A 16,731-nucleotide genomic window follows, 5' to 3' on the forward strand; every position below is an offset into this window, starting at 1 on the left:
CTAAGGGTGAATGAAAGTGTCCCCTCATCAGTGTTTCACTCTCCATCTCTAGCTGTCTTTGTTTCACACACTCACACAGTCTATTTATATATTAGCGGTGTTTGTGATTAGGAGAGAGTGGGACATATAGTCAAGTCAGCACGGGTTAGCAGACTCACTTTACTTTTGATTAACCTGTTAATGACTGACAAGTAGTGCAATGTACATGAGGTCGAACATCACAGCAGTACAAATATCCAACAGGAGCAGTTTCAGTCATTTAGTCAGCTTCTAAAGATTGAAATTGCGATTTCTCCGTTTTAGGAAAAAACTATTTTGGAGTCTGTTATTTTGTAATTACTTTAAAATACTGTCCATCTATGTAGTTTGCCTATGTAACAGATAGATATATAGATATAGTTTGAGGATAGGGTTATCAATGGATCCCGGAAAGTTCTTCTCGCTTTTGTGACCTTGTGAGATAAGACATTTTTGTTATTTTCTCAGCTACTAATACATGGATCTTGATAAAAATAAAAATCAGGCATACTTAGGTGGCTGGCATATATGAATGAGTACAATCTGATGCTGATCCTAGATCTGGTGATCTTAAATTATGGTTAAGTAGTTATGGGAGGTTTACTGGATCAGGCTTGATTGAATTAAAGGGGAGTGTTGAGCCTTGGTGGTGGTATGCGCTCTACTGGGTGCTATTACAGTTTCAACAGGTGGCCATTTTTATTTAATTTATTCATGCACAGTTTTCTTTGTTTGTAATTCTGTCTGAATTGAAGGGGAAAAAAAACAGTTTGGTACCTTTCAGTGGAGGGGCTGGAAGCTTCCTCCTCTGATGACGTGATGAGTCCAGGGTTTGAGGCTGTAATCAGAGTACTCATATTATACACCTCATTCACATTTAAATTTAATGAATCATCCCGACTTCGAGTCGCTACGCTTGACTTTAGCATCAGGTCAGTGACCTTTACCTTTGCTTTTGGCTTGTACTTGGAGAAGCGATTGCAGACAGCCACATTCAGCCCAGCTGTTTTCAGAGCTGTTATCCTGGCCTCAATGTTTGATACCTTAAAAGGAGGTGCAGAGTTTTAAAAACACAGTCCAGTACAACCTTCATTATTGATGAAACAAATAAATGTTGACACTGGAGATAAGTCAGGTACGTGCAAGACTTTGTGGAGAACAAGACAGCTGCAGAGAAAAAAGTCGTTCAGCACCTGTAGTTCAGACTGCTGAACCTGAGCGGCTGCCGTGGCCACCTGGTCCTCCAGGAAGGCCAGCTCTGTGTCTGTGGTGCCACTGCTGATACTGCGGGCACACTGCTCCAGGTCCCCCAGCGCCCCCTCCAGCCCGTACACAGCACCGGCAGTCAGGTACACCTGTACAGAGAGGCAGATAGACGCATTCAGCTCCTAATATGAATGAATCTCAGCATTCTGAAGGGTGAAACTTACATTCTCCTCCATCTTGGTCAGCCTCTGGTCCAGCCTGCGGGTCTCACAGCTGCTGGAGATGGGAGAAGCACTCATGGACTCTGACGGGGTGTAGCTGTCACCTCCTGCCTCACCGATCAGCTCCTCTGTGGCGTTCAAAACCTTCAGCACCTCAGTGGTGATGCTGCAGAGAGAGGCCGCCGAGTACTTCTGCTTCAGTAGAAGAACACACACACACAAACACACACGCACACGCACGCACACACGCACGCACACACACATAAAATTCAGTAATCTACACGATACATCCTGAAAGGCTTGATGTGAACAGCTAAAAAATAGTGAACATTCATGATTAGACATGAAATAAAAGAGGTTTTGGGCAAATGGACTGAATGCATGGTGCATTATGTACGAATTTTAGATTAAAACATTCAAAAATAACTACCATTATCAACAATTTTCATGTCAAAGATGTCTGTGTATTGTTGTTTGTGTTGAAGAGATATCCACTGAAGTTAGCATGCCATCCAGCTAGCCCTGAGCCTGAAAACTTCTTTCTCCCAGCGATCCAAAGATCCTGGGGTCTAGCGGTGTAAATGCCAGCACTCTGCTGGTAGTCCAGCTAGCTGCACAGCTAACTGAGCTAAGAAGCTAACAGTAGCTACAGTCATGGCTATTTCAAAAGAATACTGCTGGCAGCAGTTAGCAGTTATTCTGGTGATATGCTGCCCCTACTTGTTTGGAGTATGAATTCAAGGTGGTCAGTTCTTAACATATTGTACATTTAAAATCACAAAACAATGCCCTGCTGGAAAAAACAGCAATAGACCAGCACCAAAACACAGCATATGTTGTGTTTTGATGCTGGTTTTGGTGCTGGTCTATGCTGGTTTTTCCAGCAGGGTGGCTTAATGTAGCACAATGATATACAATGAAAAAACTGAGAGGGTTGTGTACTGATCTAAACTTCAACCCTATGTGCTCAATGTTCTGCAACAGAACACTGTGCAGGCGACACGGTCACACGTATTTGTCTGTCGCCCAATCAGCTGTTTCATGAACATGCATGTCTTCCATTTGCTTATACATGTTCATTAACTGCTGGAAGAGCCAGAAGAACAATGCGGAACAAAGTATGGGTCATAAAAATAAAACATGTTGCCATGATTAGAAGAGCTCTTATTACTGCGCAGCCATTCTCAAAAAGTGGGCTGCAGGGGAGCAATTTGGAACCAGGAATTCAATTAGCGCTGGTTTCAAATTAAAAAGCTCTATATTCATGATTAAATGTTCGTTACAGGTCATGCCGATGAATAAAATCTCTGGTGTCCTTCTGGCTTACATAAATCGGTGCATGAGTTGTGGCAGTCCCCATTTTGTAGCAGTTTGTGTCAGGCGCGTCATTAGACCTGGGCATTCAGGGCTATAGCCCCGGAAGTTCAGTTGAATGTGGAAATCCCTCTGAGTTATGTACGAATTTTAGATTAAAACATTCAAAAATAACTACCATTATCAACAATTTTCATGTCAAAGATGTCTGTGTATTGTTGTTTGTGTTGAAGAGATATCCACTGAAGTTAGCATGCCATCCAGCTAGCCCTGAGCCTGAAAACTTCTTTCTCCCAGCGATCCAAAGATCCTGGGGTCTAGCGGTGTAAATGCCAGCACTCTGCTGGTAGTCCAGCTAGCTGCACAGCTAACTGAGCTAAGAGGCTAACAGTAGCTACAGTCATGGCTATTTCAAAAGAATACTGCTGGCAGCAGTTAGCAGTTATTCTGGTGATATGCTGCCCCTACTTGTTTGGAGTATGAATTCAAGGTGGTCAGTTCTTAACATATTGTACATTTAAAATCACAAAACAATGCCCTGCTGGAAAAAACAGCAATAGACCAGCACCAAAACACAGCATATGTTGTGTTTTGATGCTGGTTTTGGTGCTGGTCTATGCTGGTTTTTCCAGCAGGGTGGCTTAATGTAGCACAATGATATACAATGAAAAAACTGAGAGGGTTGTGTACTGATCTAAACTTCAACCCTATGTGCTCAATGTTCTGCAACAGAACACTGTGCAGGCGACACGGTCACACGTATTTGTCTGTCGCCCAATCAGCTGTTTCATGAACATGCATGTCTTCCATTTGCTTATACATGTTCATTAACTGCTGGAAGAGCCAGAAGAACAATGCGGAACAAAGTATGGGTCATAAAAATAAAACATGTTGCCATGATTAGAAGAGCTCTTATTACTGCGCAGCCATTCTCAAAAAGTGGGCTGCAGGGGAGCAATTTGGAACCAGGAATTCAATTAGCGCTGGTTTCAAATTAAAAAGCTCTATATTCATGATTAAATGTTCGTTACAGGTCATGCCGATGAATAAAATCTCTGGTGTCCTTCTGGCTTACATAAATCGGTGCATGAGTTGTGGCAGTCCCCATTTTGTAGCAGTTTGTGTCAGGCGCGTCATTAGACCTGGGCATTCAGGGCTATAGCCCCGGAAGTTCAGTTGAATGTGGAAATCCCTCTGAGTTAATTGGACGGGGTTATTCTGATCAACCATTGTTGTCTGGTTTGGAGACTGGTTACTACATAATGACTGAGAGCAGCTAGGTACATTCCCCTCTTGGCCAATTAGGGTCTGCTGATTGCATCATTAATGAAAGGCTTTAAACAGATGGGAAATTGGACACTCATGTGACCCTCATGTAAGCAGATGTTGTCAACCACAGAACTCTGGTATGTTTAGACCCTCTTGAGACTTCTGTTACGTCTTTTGCTTGTGTAATTTCATAGATTATGGAGTCCTTCAAGTTTGTTGCGCTTTGTGCAAGGCATTTTACTTGCTTACTATTGCCTGGCATCTGCACGCTTCACCTTTAGTTCATTATCATTCAAGAGTCTTTTGTACTTAAGATTTAGATTTTTATTTTCAAAATAAATTGTTGACATTTCACGTCTCCCCAAACCACAGATGTGTCCAAATTTAGTACGTGTCATACGCATCATATCTGCACATATTCTACATACACGACATATCACGCTCACATTACATGTAGAGCTGACTGTCATGTTGGGGGAGTGGAGATGTTGGCGGTGGCAATACAGCCAGGCGACCAGTGGTGGAGACGGCCTTTCAACATTCGCGAGCGTGAACTCACCAGATAATGTTCAACTGTATGTCGCGAGGAGACCTTCTGAAGCCATGGTTGTGCAAGAAATGTAAAGTTCAACATGGAGTAAAGAAACGCACATTGCTAATATTCATTCTGGTGACTGGGTTATATATTTGGGAATTGGGGATTTCTGAGGAAATCAGTAGCACTATGTAAAAAAAAACCATATAAAAGGGACATAGCTTTGTTAATTTACTTTTGGAATGAATGGACAGATCAGTTGGTAGAGAACTCCAATGATCATTTAAAGACGCCTTTGATGGACGAATGAAAAAAACATGTTAGTCACTGGCTTTTTACTGCAGCCGCTAACTGGAGCAGCTCGTTCTTCCAAATACGGGCTGTCTGGGACAAGTAATAATTCAGTGCTGTAGATGCGTGCCGTTTTTGGGTTTGTTTTTTAACACAGAACTAAACATGGAGAAGCAGCAGTCAGTTACTATGCTCCACATATCTGGAACAACTCTCACCTCTTTTAAATCAAGACTAAAGACCTTTCTGTTTGCCACTGTTTTTTACCGGAGCAATTTTAAGTCTTTGAACTGCACTGTGACTTTTATTCTTTAGTCTTGTCTCTTTTAAACCTTTTCTATTTTAGCCTACTTGTTTTGATGTTTGTTTCTTAAATTCCTCTTACTTGTTTTTAAATGCAATTTTTTTACGTCTTTTAATGCAATGTGTATGCTGCTGTAAAGCATTTTGACTTGCCTTGTGTCTGCATTGTGCTAAACAAATAAACTTGCCTTGCCTCAGATGAAAACACCTAACAAGAAAAGGAAAGGGTAGCGAAGAAAAACAGATGTTGTTCAATGATAAATTAATCACTGTCTGAAGCTTTGATCAGTGGGATCGGAGGTGTATTGATCCCATCCAGTGATCTTAAAAAAGGATGAGAAGCAGCCATGGACGGTCCGAGATAATGACTCTGGGTTGGTCGATGGAGAAATGGATGTTTGGTGAGAGTCAGACGTTCTCATCCACTCCAAAGAACCAGGTCATCACCATGCAGATCAAACAGTCTGACACACATACACAACTCTCTGCTATTGACTACATAAATACAAGCCTTAATCTTTAAGCCGATAAAAGTAAAGAAAAATATAAATGGAGTTTTCTGGTTTAGAAGTAAAATTATATTAGTTCATAGCTGAAGGACATCTATAAAATTAGATTTAAAATGCTTGTTCTTTAATATTGTAACAGAACATATAATAATAATAATAATAATAATAACAATAATAATAATAATGATAATAATGATAATAATACATATGTATAAATAGCTGCTGGTTCTAACGTAAACTAGCCAAGAGCCATGAACAGATTATGAAACAAGTGGCCCTTGGACACGTAAACCTGAAGGTTCCCCAACCTTCCTATGTAGGAGCAAGCCACAGACACAGATGCAATAAAAACAGCAGATGATAACATTGCATCATTGGCATTTCTAAAATCCATTTTGCATCGTGTTCTGTATCTATTTCTGGTTGTTGTGTGTCTCTATATTCATTTTGTGTCTCTTTGTGGTCCTTTTTCATGTCTTTCAAGTCATTTTGTTTCCTTATTGTTGGTTAACGGCTTGTTTCACGTTTTGTTCACATCTTGTTTGACCTCCCTTTGTGATTGTTTTGTGTCTCTTTGTTGCACTTTTGTATGTCTTATCGGCGTTCTGAATTCCCCTTGTCGGTTAATTTATCATTTTGTGTCTCTTTGTGGTTGTTTTGTATCTCTGTGTTGCATCTCTTTTTTAGTAGTTTTGCTTTTCAGTTGTTTCACGTCTCGTTTGCGTCTTGTTTGACCTCTCTTTGTGATCATTTTGTGTTTCTCTGTATTCTTTTTATGGACATTTTTATATCTTTTTTTTGTCTTTTTGCATTCGTTTTTGTAGTTTATCTCCTCATGTTGTTTCTCTTTGTCCTCGTTTATTGTTTTGTGTCTATGGTGGTCATTGCATGGTAGGCATTTTGCTTTTTACTTGTTTTATGTCTTATTCTGTAAATTGTTTTGCCTCTTTTTGTCTCTCTCTGCAATAAACTGAGATTTCAAACATCGTCATTTTGCAGTGCATGTAGAGCATTTGTGATAAGCCGAAGCTTCTCTGATAATTGTGTACATTTTATGTAAAAACAAAACAGAAAAAGCCACAAATATCACAGTCTTTGTTGCATGTTTTCCTTCATTCACAACAAGCTGAGCTGTCCCGGTGGGTTTCAAAGGGAGCTGTGAACACCAACAGAAATAGATCACACGAGTACATGTGCCATTCACATTGTAAGAGACAAGCATTACTCACAGGAGCCCTCATAATGAGTCCGGCTAATGACCAACATCAGCCCACACGCCTTGGATGTAGCACAAGGAAAGCAGGTGAGCTCATAAGTGCATGTCCAAGTGTGTGTGTGTGTTGGTGTATTCTATCTATTTGACATTTTGTGGGTTTTGACTTTATGATGCGTAACTATAAATACTGGACCACAGCTTTTAACAGATCATAGATTTTATATAAGAAATGCGGGACATTTCTGTTTATCTTATATCTATCTAGACCACAGCTGTCTCTCAATTGACATAATACCTACAACAGTAAACACATTTACTACACTACACTACACTACACATGCTTTTATGGTTACTATACGATGAAATACTACACCATTTTTTACATTAGGTGATGTGGTATGTGCACAAGCAGACATTATTCAAGCTACAACTTTGCAATGAAAGTAGAAAAAGCTCCTTTTTTGGATGATAATTGACATCTAACGCACACTCAAGCTCAATCCAGACAATTTAGATGACTTCTTTGTCAATAATTTACTACTATATAATCTGCATTATATCATTACGACGCATCTTGTGTGTTAGGCTGACAGAAATATGTAAGGACGCAATAAGTCTCTTATTAAAATGATCACGCTAGCTCTGTTTAAGTCCTCTTAAATCCTAAGTAGTATGCTCAGTCGTGATAACAGTGACCCTTCTGACTCCTTGCATGATTCCAAATAGAGAATGCAAACTTCTGCCCTCCAACAGGTGATTCAGAGTCGCCACATCTAAACGCTAAAGGCTGAAGAATTCTTATATCGGTCTCGAATATGTGTCATATACCTAACCGTATGTTGTGTTATGATATCATGTCGTATTGTATCTTATGTGACAGTAGATCAGTATTTTGCAAATTGTTGAAGCTGATCTGGGAGCTGCTGCATTTTCCTTTCATACTTTTGTGTACAGGTTGTCTATGGATGTCTCTTGTCACTGTGTGCAACATTTTGGTTGCTTTGGCTGGTACTTAAAATTTAATCACAACCATCGATGTTGCTCATGCTCAAAACATTTCAGGAAATATTTGTGTTTGTGAGTTTGATTTGGTTTATTTAATACAATGCTCAGAACGCTACGTACAGACAACAAAGGTGGACGTGTTGCATTCAGCTATGGTGAAACGTGTAGATGTAGAAAAAGACTGCGACAGCAACAGCCAAAAAAGAAAAAAGGAGGGTTGCTTCTTATGCAAAACTGAGCCTGTGGCTGTGCTACATTCTGACCTTTTGCGGTTTTATTAATATAATAAAAAAAAAGATATTTGCAGCTCCTCTGTGACAGATGTCCTCCAGTATGAGTCTTGAAAACCACAGAGAAAGGAAGGGGGTTCAGAAAGACCTCTCTGTTTTATTTTGTTTAACTAACATTTTACGGCAACATTTTCTGCTACTACACGCACTTAAGCTGCACTTCAAATGTTTGCAGCTTCATTACCGGCAAGAAATAAGAAGAAATATCAACCACCTGCAAAAGAGACATACAACTGAATCAAACACTCATCCAGCCTCCACATATTCTGTGCAAACATGCCTGAGTATTTAAATGAGAAGTAAATGCTTTACTGTGTGTTCGGTCGGAACAAATGTGTGCCAAAGCACGTTTAAGGCATTTTACGTGCATGCATACAGGTGTGGACATGTGTGTGCGTCTAGTTGTATGTCCTAAGGCATGGCGTACTTTGCTCTCTAGCCAATATCTCACCTGCTGTAAGAGAGAGGAGAGCAACTGAAGCCTCTGCTGTTGCTCCAAGTCATTCTGCCCCGCCTGACACACACACAGACACACACAGACACACAGACACACACAGACACACGCACACAAAAGAAACACACAAACAGACATTTACAAATAAACACAGACCAGCCGAAAAAGAAGAAGGGAAGCACAGAGAAAGATTGACAACACATGATGAAGGACCGAAAAAAGGCAGCAGGGATTGCCTCATAAACACACGGATAAGAAGAAAAAATAAATGAATAAAAAGTTAAAAAAAGAAAAATAGTTAAAGTAATGTAATAAACAAATAAAAAGAATAGAATACATGCGTTAAAAGGCAGACAGACAGACAGTACTTCACTGACAAGGCAGCAGAAAAAGCAGAAAGTGAGTGGTGAAGTCAAGTCGTCTCTATTTTCTTCCTACCTGGTTGTCTGACAGCACCCCCTCCTGGGAAGAAGGTGTAACAGCAGGTGAACTGACGCTGGACCCACTCCTCCTCGCTCCCCCTCTCTGCTCTCCATCCCTCTCTGCATCTCTTCTGTGTTGCCTCTTGCTCTGTCTGTTCGGCTCTCGCTTGTCTCCCCTCTTCTGCTCCGGCTCGTCCGCCGTCACCTCCAAACTTCCCGCTCCCCTCTCCAACCTCCTCTCCCTCCCTCTTCCCTCCTCCCTCACCGACTGGCTCTTCAGTAGTCTCTCGCTTCTCTTCGCCTCTTGTCCGTTCACTTGTTCCACTGTTTCACTTGGCCCGTCTCTTAATCTGTCACTCGCCCTCTGCCTTTCCTTCTCCGTCTCCTTCGGCCTCGTCTTCTCTCGCTGTCTGTCACTTTCTCTATCCGTCTGTTTGTCGGTGGGCAGCTTTGTGCACTCCTCGTCAGATGAGCTGCTGTCTTTGCTGTTGGCGCGGCTCACCAGCTGGCTGAGTCTGGACCGCAGCTCCTCTTCCAGGGGGTCTACGGGCCCCAGGCTGCTGGGCGAGAGCTTGGCCCCCAGAGCCAGAGAGTGGGGTTGTGGAGGGCTCGGTGCAGCTGAGTTTGGGGCCACCGTGTCCAAGTCCTCCGGCTCGGGTGTCATGGCATCTAGTTTGAAGGCGTCTGGTGCAGCTGTGGCTGTTGGCATAGAGTCAAGTGCTGAGTGCTCCTCACTTAAACCTCTCTTCAGAAGGGCGTTGAGTAGAAAACCACTGTTCTCCTTGCGCGACGAGGCAAAGGGACAGAAATATTTACAATATAATTCAGTTACTGTTAAGAATCAATTATAATACACTAGATGTCAGTTTACTCGCAAGTGTGATATCTCACTTGTACTACTGGGTAGATGGACTGTGTGTGGCTCTGGCCTCCAGGCCGGCTCTCTGTCGACGACTCCCTCTTGCTTTTCCTGCGTCGCCGCGACCTTCTGATCGGGTCAATCTGCCTCTCCTCAGCCTCGCTGCTGTCTCCCATCACCTGGGAACAACGGAGGAAAATGAGTACTTTTACTCATGTACTATTTTAATAGTCCCGCTTACTTCTCAGAATACTTACTTCTGTTTTTGGATCGAGAGCGCTTTCCAAAAACAGTATCTTCTTCAGTTCTATGAGCTGTGTGCAGTTCCAACCACAAGAGATTAACCTTTCCCACCCGTCTGATCCTCCCTTAGATTTAAAGCAACCTTATGTAACTTTTAAAGTAATCCTGGAGAAAGAAATGTGATCGTTGAGTCTCATTCCCATATTGTCAAATTGTCAAACCCCAGTTTATAACATGAAACACAATATTCAGCAGACTTTATTGTACATATAATCCAAATGATATGGTGATGTAAAGACAGATCACCTTGGGGTTAAAGTTCACATCCAGCGCCTCTGACTGCAGTGGATACGGAGAGAAGTTCTGGTGAAGGTGTTGGTGGTAGAGCGGCTGGTGATGAGGATGCAGGTGTGTGTCCGCCGGCCCTTTCTTCCTCAGTGGGTTGTGAGGCGCTTTGCGGGGACATGCTGACAGCACGGACGAGGCCTCTGAGTCTGAGTTGAGAGTCTCTGTGTTGGTGTACTGTCCAGAGGACGGCGATGTGATGGGAAGGTGCTGGGTGTAAGTCCACTCGGGGTCGTGCTGCGAGTCCGTGTAGTAAGTCTCATCGGACAGCTTGCGGCGGAACTGTCGCAACGCCGCACCCCAGCCGCCCTCGTCGTCCGGCTCGGAGTCGGATCCCATCTCGTCGTACGCTGAGACGACGCCGGACTCTTTCTCCAACACGCTGAACACTAGGCTCTTCCTCTTGGTTAGCAGGCTGGGCCGAGACAGCTGGGAGCTGTGCAGGGCGATCCAGTTGCCGTCTGGACTCTGGAGCACTGAGGACGCACCTGGACGAAAAACACACAGACAGCAGGAGGTTTAGACAAACACACTCTCATTTCCACTTGTGCTTTTTGGATCGTCTGTGTGACCCATTCCCAGGTTGTCAAACACATCAGAAATGACATAGTATTGCTTTAAGAGTGCCAGATGAACCCTTCCTCTTGTATGACAGTAAAAACCCCTTCAAAATGACGAATGTTGAGCACAGCACTAACATCAGAAGCAGTGTATTTGGCAGTATTTTGAAAAGCAGAGGGCTGCTTCTATGGGATTTTTAAAGATTCATCATAAAAACAAGTCATCTTTAGGAATCTGAATTCAAGCAACCCCATCCGCTATTCTCCATCAATTTAAAACTATTAACTATTTGTTGTAACATTTTAAGATAAGATTAAGAAAAAGTCAGGTCAGTTCTTGTTACTGAAGGGTCAAAAATAAATAATAAAATGCATTATGTACCACCAGTGAACAAGTAGTTTAAAATTAAAAGGGACTTTTTGATGCTGTCTCTTTTCACATCTTCCCCTTTTGTTTAATTCATCGTAAGCAGAAAATGCTATATTTGCTGAAATCTTGAATCTGGCAAATACAACTCTGATTCCAAAAAAGTTGGGACGCTGTGTAAAACACAACAGAATTTGTTGATTTGCTAACCCTTTATATTAATTGGAAAACAGTACAAAAACATCTTATTTAATGTTTTACCTCAACAACTTTTCTGTATATTTCTGTATGTTCATTTTGATGCAAACAAGTTGAGACAGTGGCAACTGAAAACTGGGAAAGATGTGTCATGCTCAGAAACACCTGTTTGGAAAATTCCACAGGGGAAGAGGTCAACTGACAGGTGCTGGTATCATGACTGCGTATGAAAGCGGCCTTCCTTGTTCCTTGTTCAGAAGTGAGGATGGAGTGAGGTCCACCACTTTGTGAAACACATGTTTGCATAAAAGATGTAACAACATGTATTCATATAAGTGTTGTCCGTTGTTTAAAAATTATTGCACAAATTATTGTTTTTAGTGACAACATCCCAACTTTTTGGAATCAGGGTTGAAGGTCACACAATTGCATCTCTATCAGAAGGAATCAAAATTCAAACTTCTCATCTAAATGACAATAAGCAGAGCCTGTGAGTGTGAGGTTTACTCGAGTTGTCCAGGCGGTCGACACTCTTCCAGCTGGGCAAAGACGTGGCCTTGCCCTCCCTCTTCAGAGAAGCGTAGTCTTGCAAGCCGCCGCCGCCGCCTCCACCTCCACCGCCTGCTCCGGCGCCCTCCTCCTCTGGACCCTTCTCTGGGGAGTCGTCACTGGTGAGGGAGAACGCCGAACGCGAGCGCTGCAGGCACACACATCAAAACACACAAGTCTGAGACAGAGACGTTTGACCGCTCTGGAAATTTAAAGTTCCCCTTTTTTATTTGCTTTTGTTCACTCGAGTCTGAGCGGGCCCTTCAGACAAAGGAGCTCAAGATGAGGATATTACTGCTTGGACCGAGGCGGCAGCACAGTGGCCAGGAACAGTCACATTAAATATCCACATATAGTAATTACATAATACATAACAGAGCACTTGGTCCATCTGGTTCATCTTCTCCCTTTCTGGGCAAACGCTTTAGATGTAAGTCAACAGTTTGATCAGCAGGGGGAGCTAGAAAACAACTAAATAACCAGCCAGACAGCAGAGGGACTGGACAAGTCACTCTTCAAGAGAGTGTGGAGAGAGGATCCTAAAGTTTGTTTATTATAAAATATTTAAAGATAAGGACATTTAATCAGTACTCTCATTGACAAGGGACTAAATTAGTCTAGGGTGGAGTGTAATCAGGAATATTTCCTTCAGTACAGTATATTTAAAGTTCATATGCCAATGGGATGTAGCTTCAGGGGCCGCTCAACTGAGAAACAAAAGAGGCCATTTAGGGGCCAATTTAAACCTCATTCAGGTGCACAAGTACACCAAAACTGCGGCATAAGATTCAGTCTTGATCTTGATTTAACATCTGAGTGGCCAGTGTGTGTATAGTTGTGTTCAAGCATACACTGCACTCTCTAGTAGTAAATCCACTCTGTCGATGGGTGGGACGCACCATGAAGATTACCCCAAGGATCAGTGTTAAGGCAGCGCATTTGCATGCTCTGTGTCTTAGTGAGTGTGTTTGCAGAGAGCTGATAAACACGGCCCTTCCCACAGCGGGCCGAGCAGGCGAAGAGGATCCCATCGTATTTCACGGGACTTTGATCTTTGCTGAGTGAAACAGCGGGAAACAGAACGGTGAGGCCCAGGGAGCTCTGCTTTGATGCTTCGCTCACACACGGGACGATGACAAATCTCCTGGAGTCCCTGCTGACTAGTAGAGTGAACCACCGCCAGGTGTGTGTGCACTCTTTATTTGTGTGTATGCGCTCCTGGGTGTACTATATTATCCTTATGCGCCTGTGCAACCTATGTGTTCTGTGGATTTTTCTATAAAATGGAGCATTTAGTGAATATGCCTGGTGATTGCTCTGCTCTAGGAGTCATGCTGGCTTACTCATATTGATCAGTACTGGCTCATACATTTGCAAAACTTCTTATGCCTTATCAACGGTAGACAAGTCTGCTCTCTTTGATTGAAATGGAACTAGATGGCACTCGGCTTGTGGCGCTCAAAGCGCACAAAAAAAAAAAAAACTTGACAGCAATGTCTCTTTTCAGAAATAGTTACTCAGTCACTCAAGATAATCCATAGACTTCGTTGTGAGCAGTTTCATGTAGGAACTATTTTCTCTCTATAGAACTCTACCAACCAATCATGTCAGCTTGCAGCATGGATCTACTCATGGACAAGAGGCTAGCTAACATTACAGCTCAGCTGAGGATGACGCCAATAAAGTTTACATGCTGCACTCTCATGAGCATGAGCCTATTGTCCATTAGGATTCTCGAGAAGGCAGACATCTCTACGGCCAATATCTCCAAAACTTGGCAACTCACACCAAAATCAATCTAGATCGATAAATAGCCTTGCAGGTAAGGGGAACAATATGTATTTTTAATGTTGTGAACTGTCCCGTTAAAAAGTAAATCCACTATAAAGCATTTAAAATAACTAAAAATAATTATTAGCTATGCACCGATGGGTCTACTTTGCTACTGGTGGTCTATTTTCCCTCAATCCAAAGGAAAATGGCACATACAGTCAATGAAACCCGCTTTTATAGACTTGTTTTATGCAAAGTCGTCTTCATTGTTAAAATACCGTTTAGTCTTTTCTATTATTTTATACTTTTCACGTAATAACTGTATCTGTTTCCAATTCTTCTATGTGATTTGGTCTTGTTATGGTTAGTGTCCAAACAATCCACCCAGTTATTCACTTTAATGCATTTAAGGCAATATGGACCCAGAACAGCATCAAAATACACCGGATTCTGATTTTTGGAGGATAAATTGAATATTACGACTTCATAAACAGATTAAATGTGCCTACAAGCGAATCAAACCCCTCGCTGCTCAGGACTCACAGAGGGCATCAGGCAAAGAGAGAGACCAAAATACAAAGAGCTAAATGGGACCACATCGCCACCACACATGTGCCCGGTGCTACTGAAAGGTTACAGCGATTTACCGCCAAACACAACATTCCTGTGTATTTTAAATCTGGCAAACACAAGGAGACAACGGCTGGGCGGCCCAGAGGAACACACACAAAAACACAGACAGACGACCATCAAATATATGTGCTGTGAAAGGAAGTGAGCATGGTACAGCGTGTCCACTGGAAAAACCAAACCGCCCTTCTTTAAACACACGGTGCACAACAGAGGAGCAAATTCTCCTGGTCGAGACTCAGCAGCTCACACCCGCTGACGGGACGCTTTTATTCTGGCTTCTCCGGATGTGTTTGGCACTTTCAGAGTTTTGACAGTATGCGCTGAGGCAGAGACTGACCCAGAGGGAGCAGGAGGTCTTGAGGGGGTCCTGTGGTCCTTGCGAAGAAGCTTGAGGCTGAGATGGAGAGGGGAGCTCGCTGGGCTGAATCAGGGACTGAGGCTGAGGCCAGACAAAATCATACTCTGTTTGCATCTCTGAGCGCTTCCTCCTCTGAATGATCTGAGGAGGAAAGGAGGGAAAGAATTAAGTGAGAGAGCTGCGATGTACGCAAGCATACGCAGAGCTGCGTTTATATAAGAAATTATAATAATAATTGCAAATTGGAAAATGCAAATGCAGTCCCATAACAGCATTTTACATCTACACTTCGGCATGAATAATTGGGATAATGAAACTTTAAAACCAATAATCCAGTTTCCATTTGATTTTGCATTTAATATTATGCACCGACATCCTAAAAGTGCAGATGAAAAATACATTTTTTCGGATCACCTTCAAAGACTTGACGGCCAGCGGTTGTTAATTAAAGCTGCAGAAGCAATCAAGCAATTCCAAACTCTGGCTCCACTACATGTAGGCAAATTAAAGACGCGGTTAAAACCAAAGCAGCTGTCATCTGAAACTTTTTCAAATTAAAATGTGCGTAGAGACTTCCTGCCCTTTGCTCAAATGGTTTGAGAATCCCAATTTACAAAATGCAGTTAATTTTCCTGCACTCTTTATCAAAATGGAACATCAATGGAGATTTTAACAGTCTGTCATGACAGAGGTGGAGCTAACTACTACTGCTAAATGGAAAATTGTGGTCTTTGTGGTCTACTCGTCCGCATGGTGGTAAAAAAAAAAATGTCGGGTGAAAAGTTTTTCTTAGTCATGAAACATTTCAGGAGCTACACAGCAAAATAGTGTTGCAGCAGCCTCCTTAACAACTGGAGCAGATGGGGACTTGTCTTCAAACGTTAAAAAAAGGTCCAGGTAATCCAAGTCTGCGGAAGCCCTGAGATGAAATATGAAACTTCAATAGAGTTTGCATCGGGTTAGGAGTGAGAAGACGATGACATAATTTTTATTTTTGGATCAACTTTTCCTTTAACTCCTCCGTACACAAGGGGTAAATTGAACACATCAACCTACTTTTTGTACAATAGTTGTAGCAAGTTCTTCTATGAGCTCCTCTTTGTGGTCCCGCAGATACCGTGCCTCATTCTGCTTCTCCTGCACACACACACATACAGACATTCTGTTCAAAGCGACAGTGAATTACCAGGAGAGGGTCTGTGAAGACGTCTCAGCCAAAAACCATGACTGCATCCCGCTGATACTGGGACCAAGAGGGAGGCAACGGGGGAGGTAAGCGGCCATGACAGAGGAAGCAGAGAAGGAAAAAAAGCGGAATGAAAGATGAATGAAAGAGCGGATAGAAAATGACGGACAAAGATGGAGAGAAAGGAGGAAGAGGATCGGAGGGGTGTCTCACCAAGCTGTCGCTGAACTCCTCTGCCTTAGCGATGGCCTCCTCTATAGCCTCTTCAGCAACACGCAGGGCGACTGTGAGCGTCTCTGCCATGCTGTGTCCTGAGAGCACACACAAAAAAAGGTGTACAAACCTATAGACATTTGAAGAGTTTAGAGGGGAGAATGCTCTTTAGTGGAAATTGTGAGAAATGCTTGCAAGTTGACATTGCTGAAATTTAATCCGCTGATTTTTAAGCTTCAAAGTCCGGTTACATGTCTTGAGAAGTGTACTTCTGTGTAAGTAAAAAAAAAAGTTTGCATAAAGCCATTAAAGACTTGAGAAGGAGCTGCGTAAAGCATCACTTGGGGATGAAGCGTGAAAAAAAGGAAATAATCTTGGGGTGGGGAGGAAAAGG

General features: G+C 42.5%; 1 protein-coding gene across 4 annotated transcripts in view; it reads right to left on the reverse strand.

Moving 5' to 3' along the window:
* Positions 1-16,731, reverse strand: part of myripb (myosin VIIA and Rab interacting protein b) — a 132,512-nt gene that overhangs the window by 4,794 nt on the left and 110,987 nt on the right. Inside the window, exons 6-17 of one of the 4 annotated variants that reach the window (XM_030398662.1) lie at positions 16,338-16,435; positions 15,995-16,075; positions 14,918-15,079; positions 12,133-12,322; positions 10,462-10,988; positions 9,945-10,091; positions 9,070-9,834; positions 8,629-8,691; positions 1,449-1,637; positions 1,212-1,373; positions 966-1,061; positions 796-856 (exon numbers count right to left, since the gene is read on the reverse strand). In XM_030398662.1, the coding sequence (XP_030254522.1) occupies positions 796-856; positions 966-1,061; positions 1,212-1,373; positions 1,449-1,637; positions 8,629-8,691; positions 9,070-9,834; positions 9,945-10,091; positions 10,462-10,988; positions 12,133-12,322; positions 14,918-15,079; positions 15,995-16,075; positions 16,338-16,435 (2,541 nt within the window). Of the gene's footprint in view, positions 1-795; positions 857-965; positions 1,062-1,211; positions 1,374-1,448; positions 1,641-8,628; positions 8,692-9,069; positions 9,835-9,944; positions 10,092-10,461; positions 10,989-12,132; positions 12,323-14,917; positions 15,080-15,994; positions 16,076-16,337; positions 16,436-16,731 lie in introns of all 4 variants that reach the window. The other 3 variants (XM_030398661.1, XM_030398664.1, XM_030398663.1) reach the window with 3 other exon arrangements.

Source organism: Sparus aurata, chromosome 19 (genome assembly GCF_900880675.1).
Source record: "Sparus aurata chromosome 19, fSpaAur1.1, whole genome shotgun sequence".
NCBI classification, from domain to species: Eukaryota; Metazoa; Chordata; class Actinopteri; order Spariformes; family Sparidae; genus Sparus; species Sparus aurata.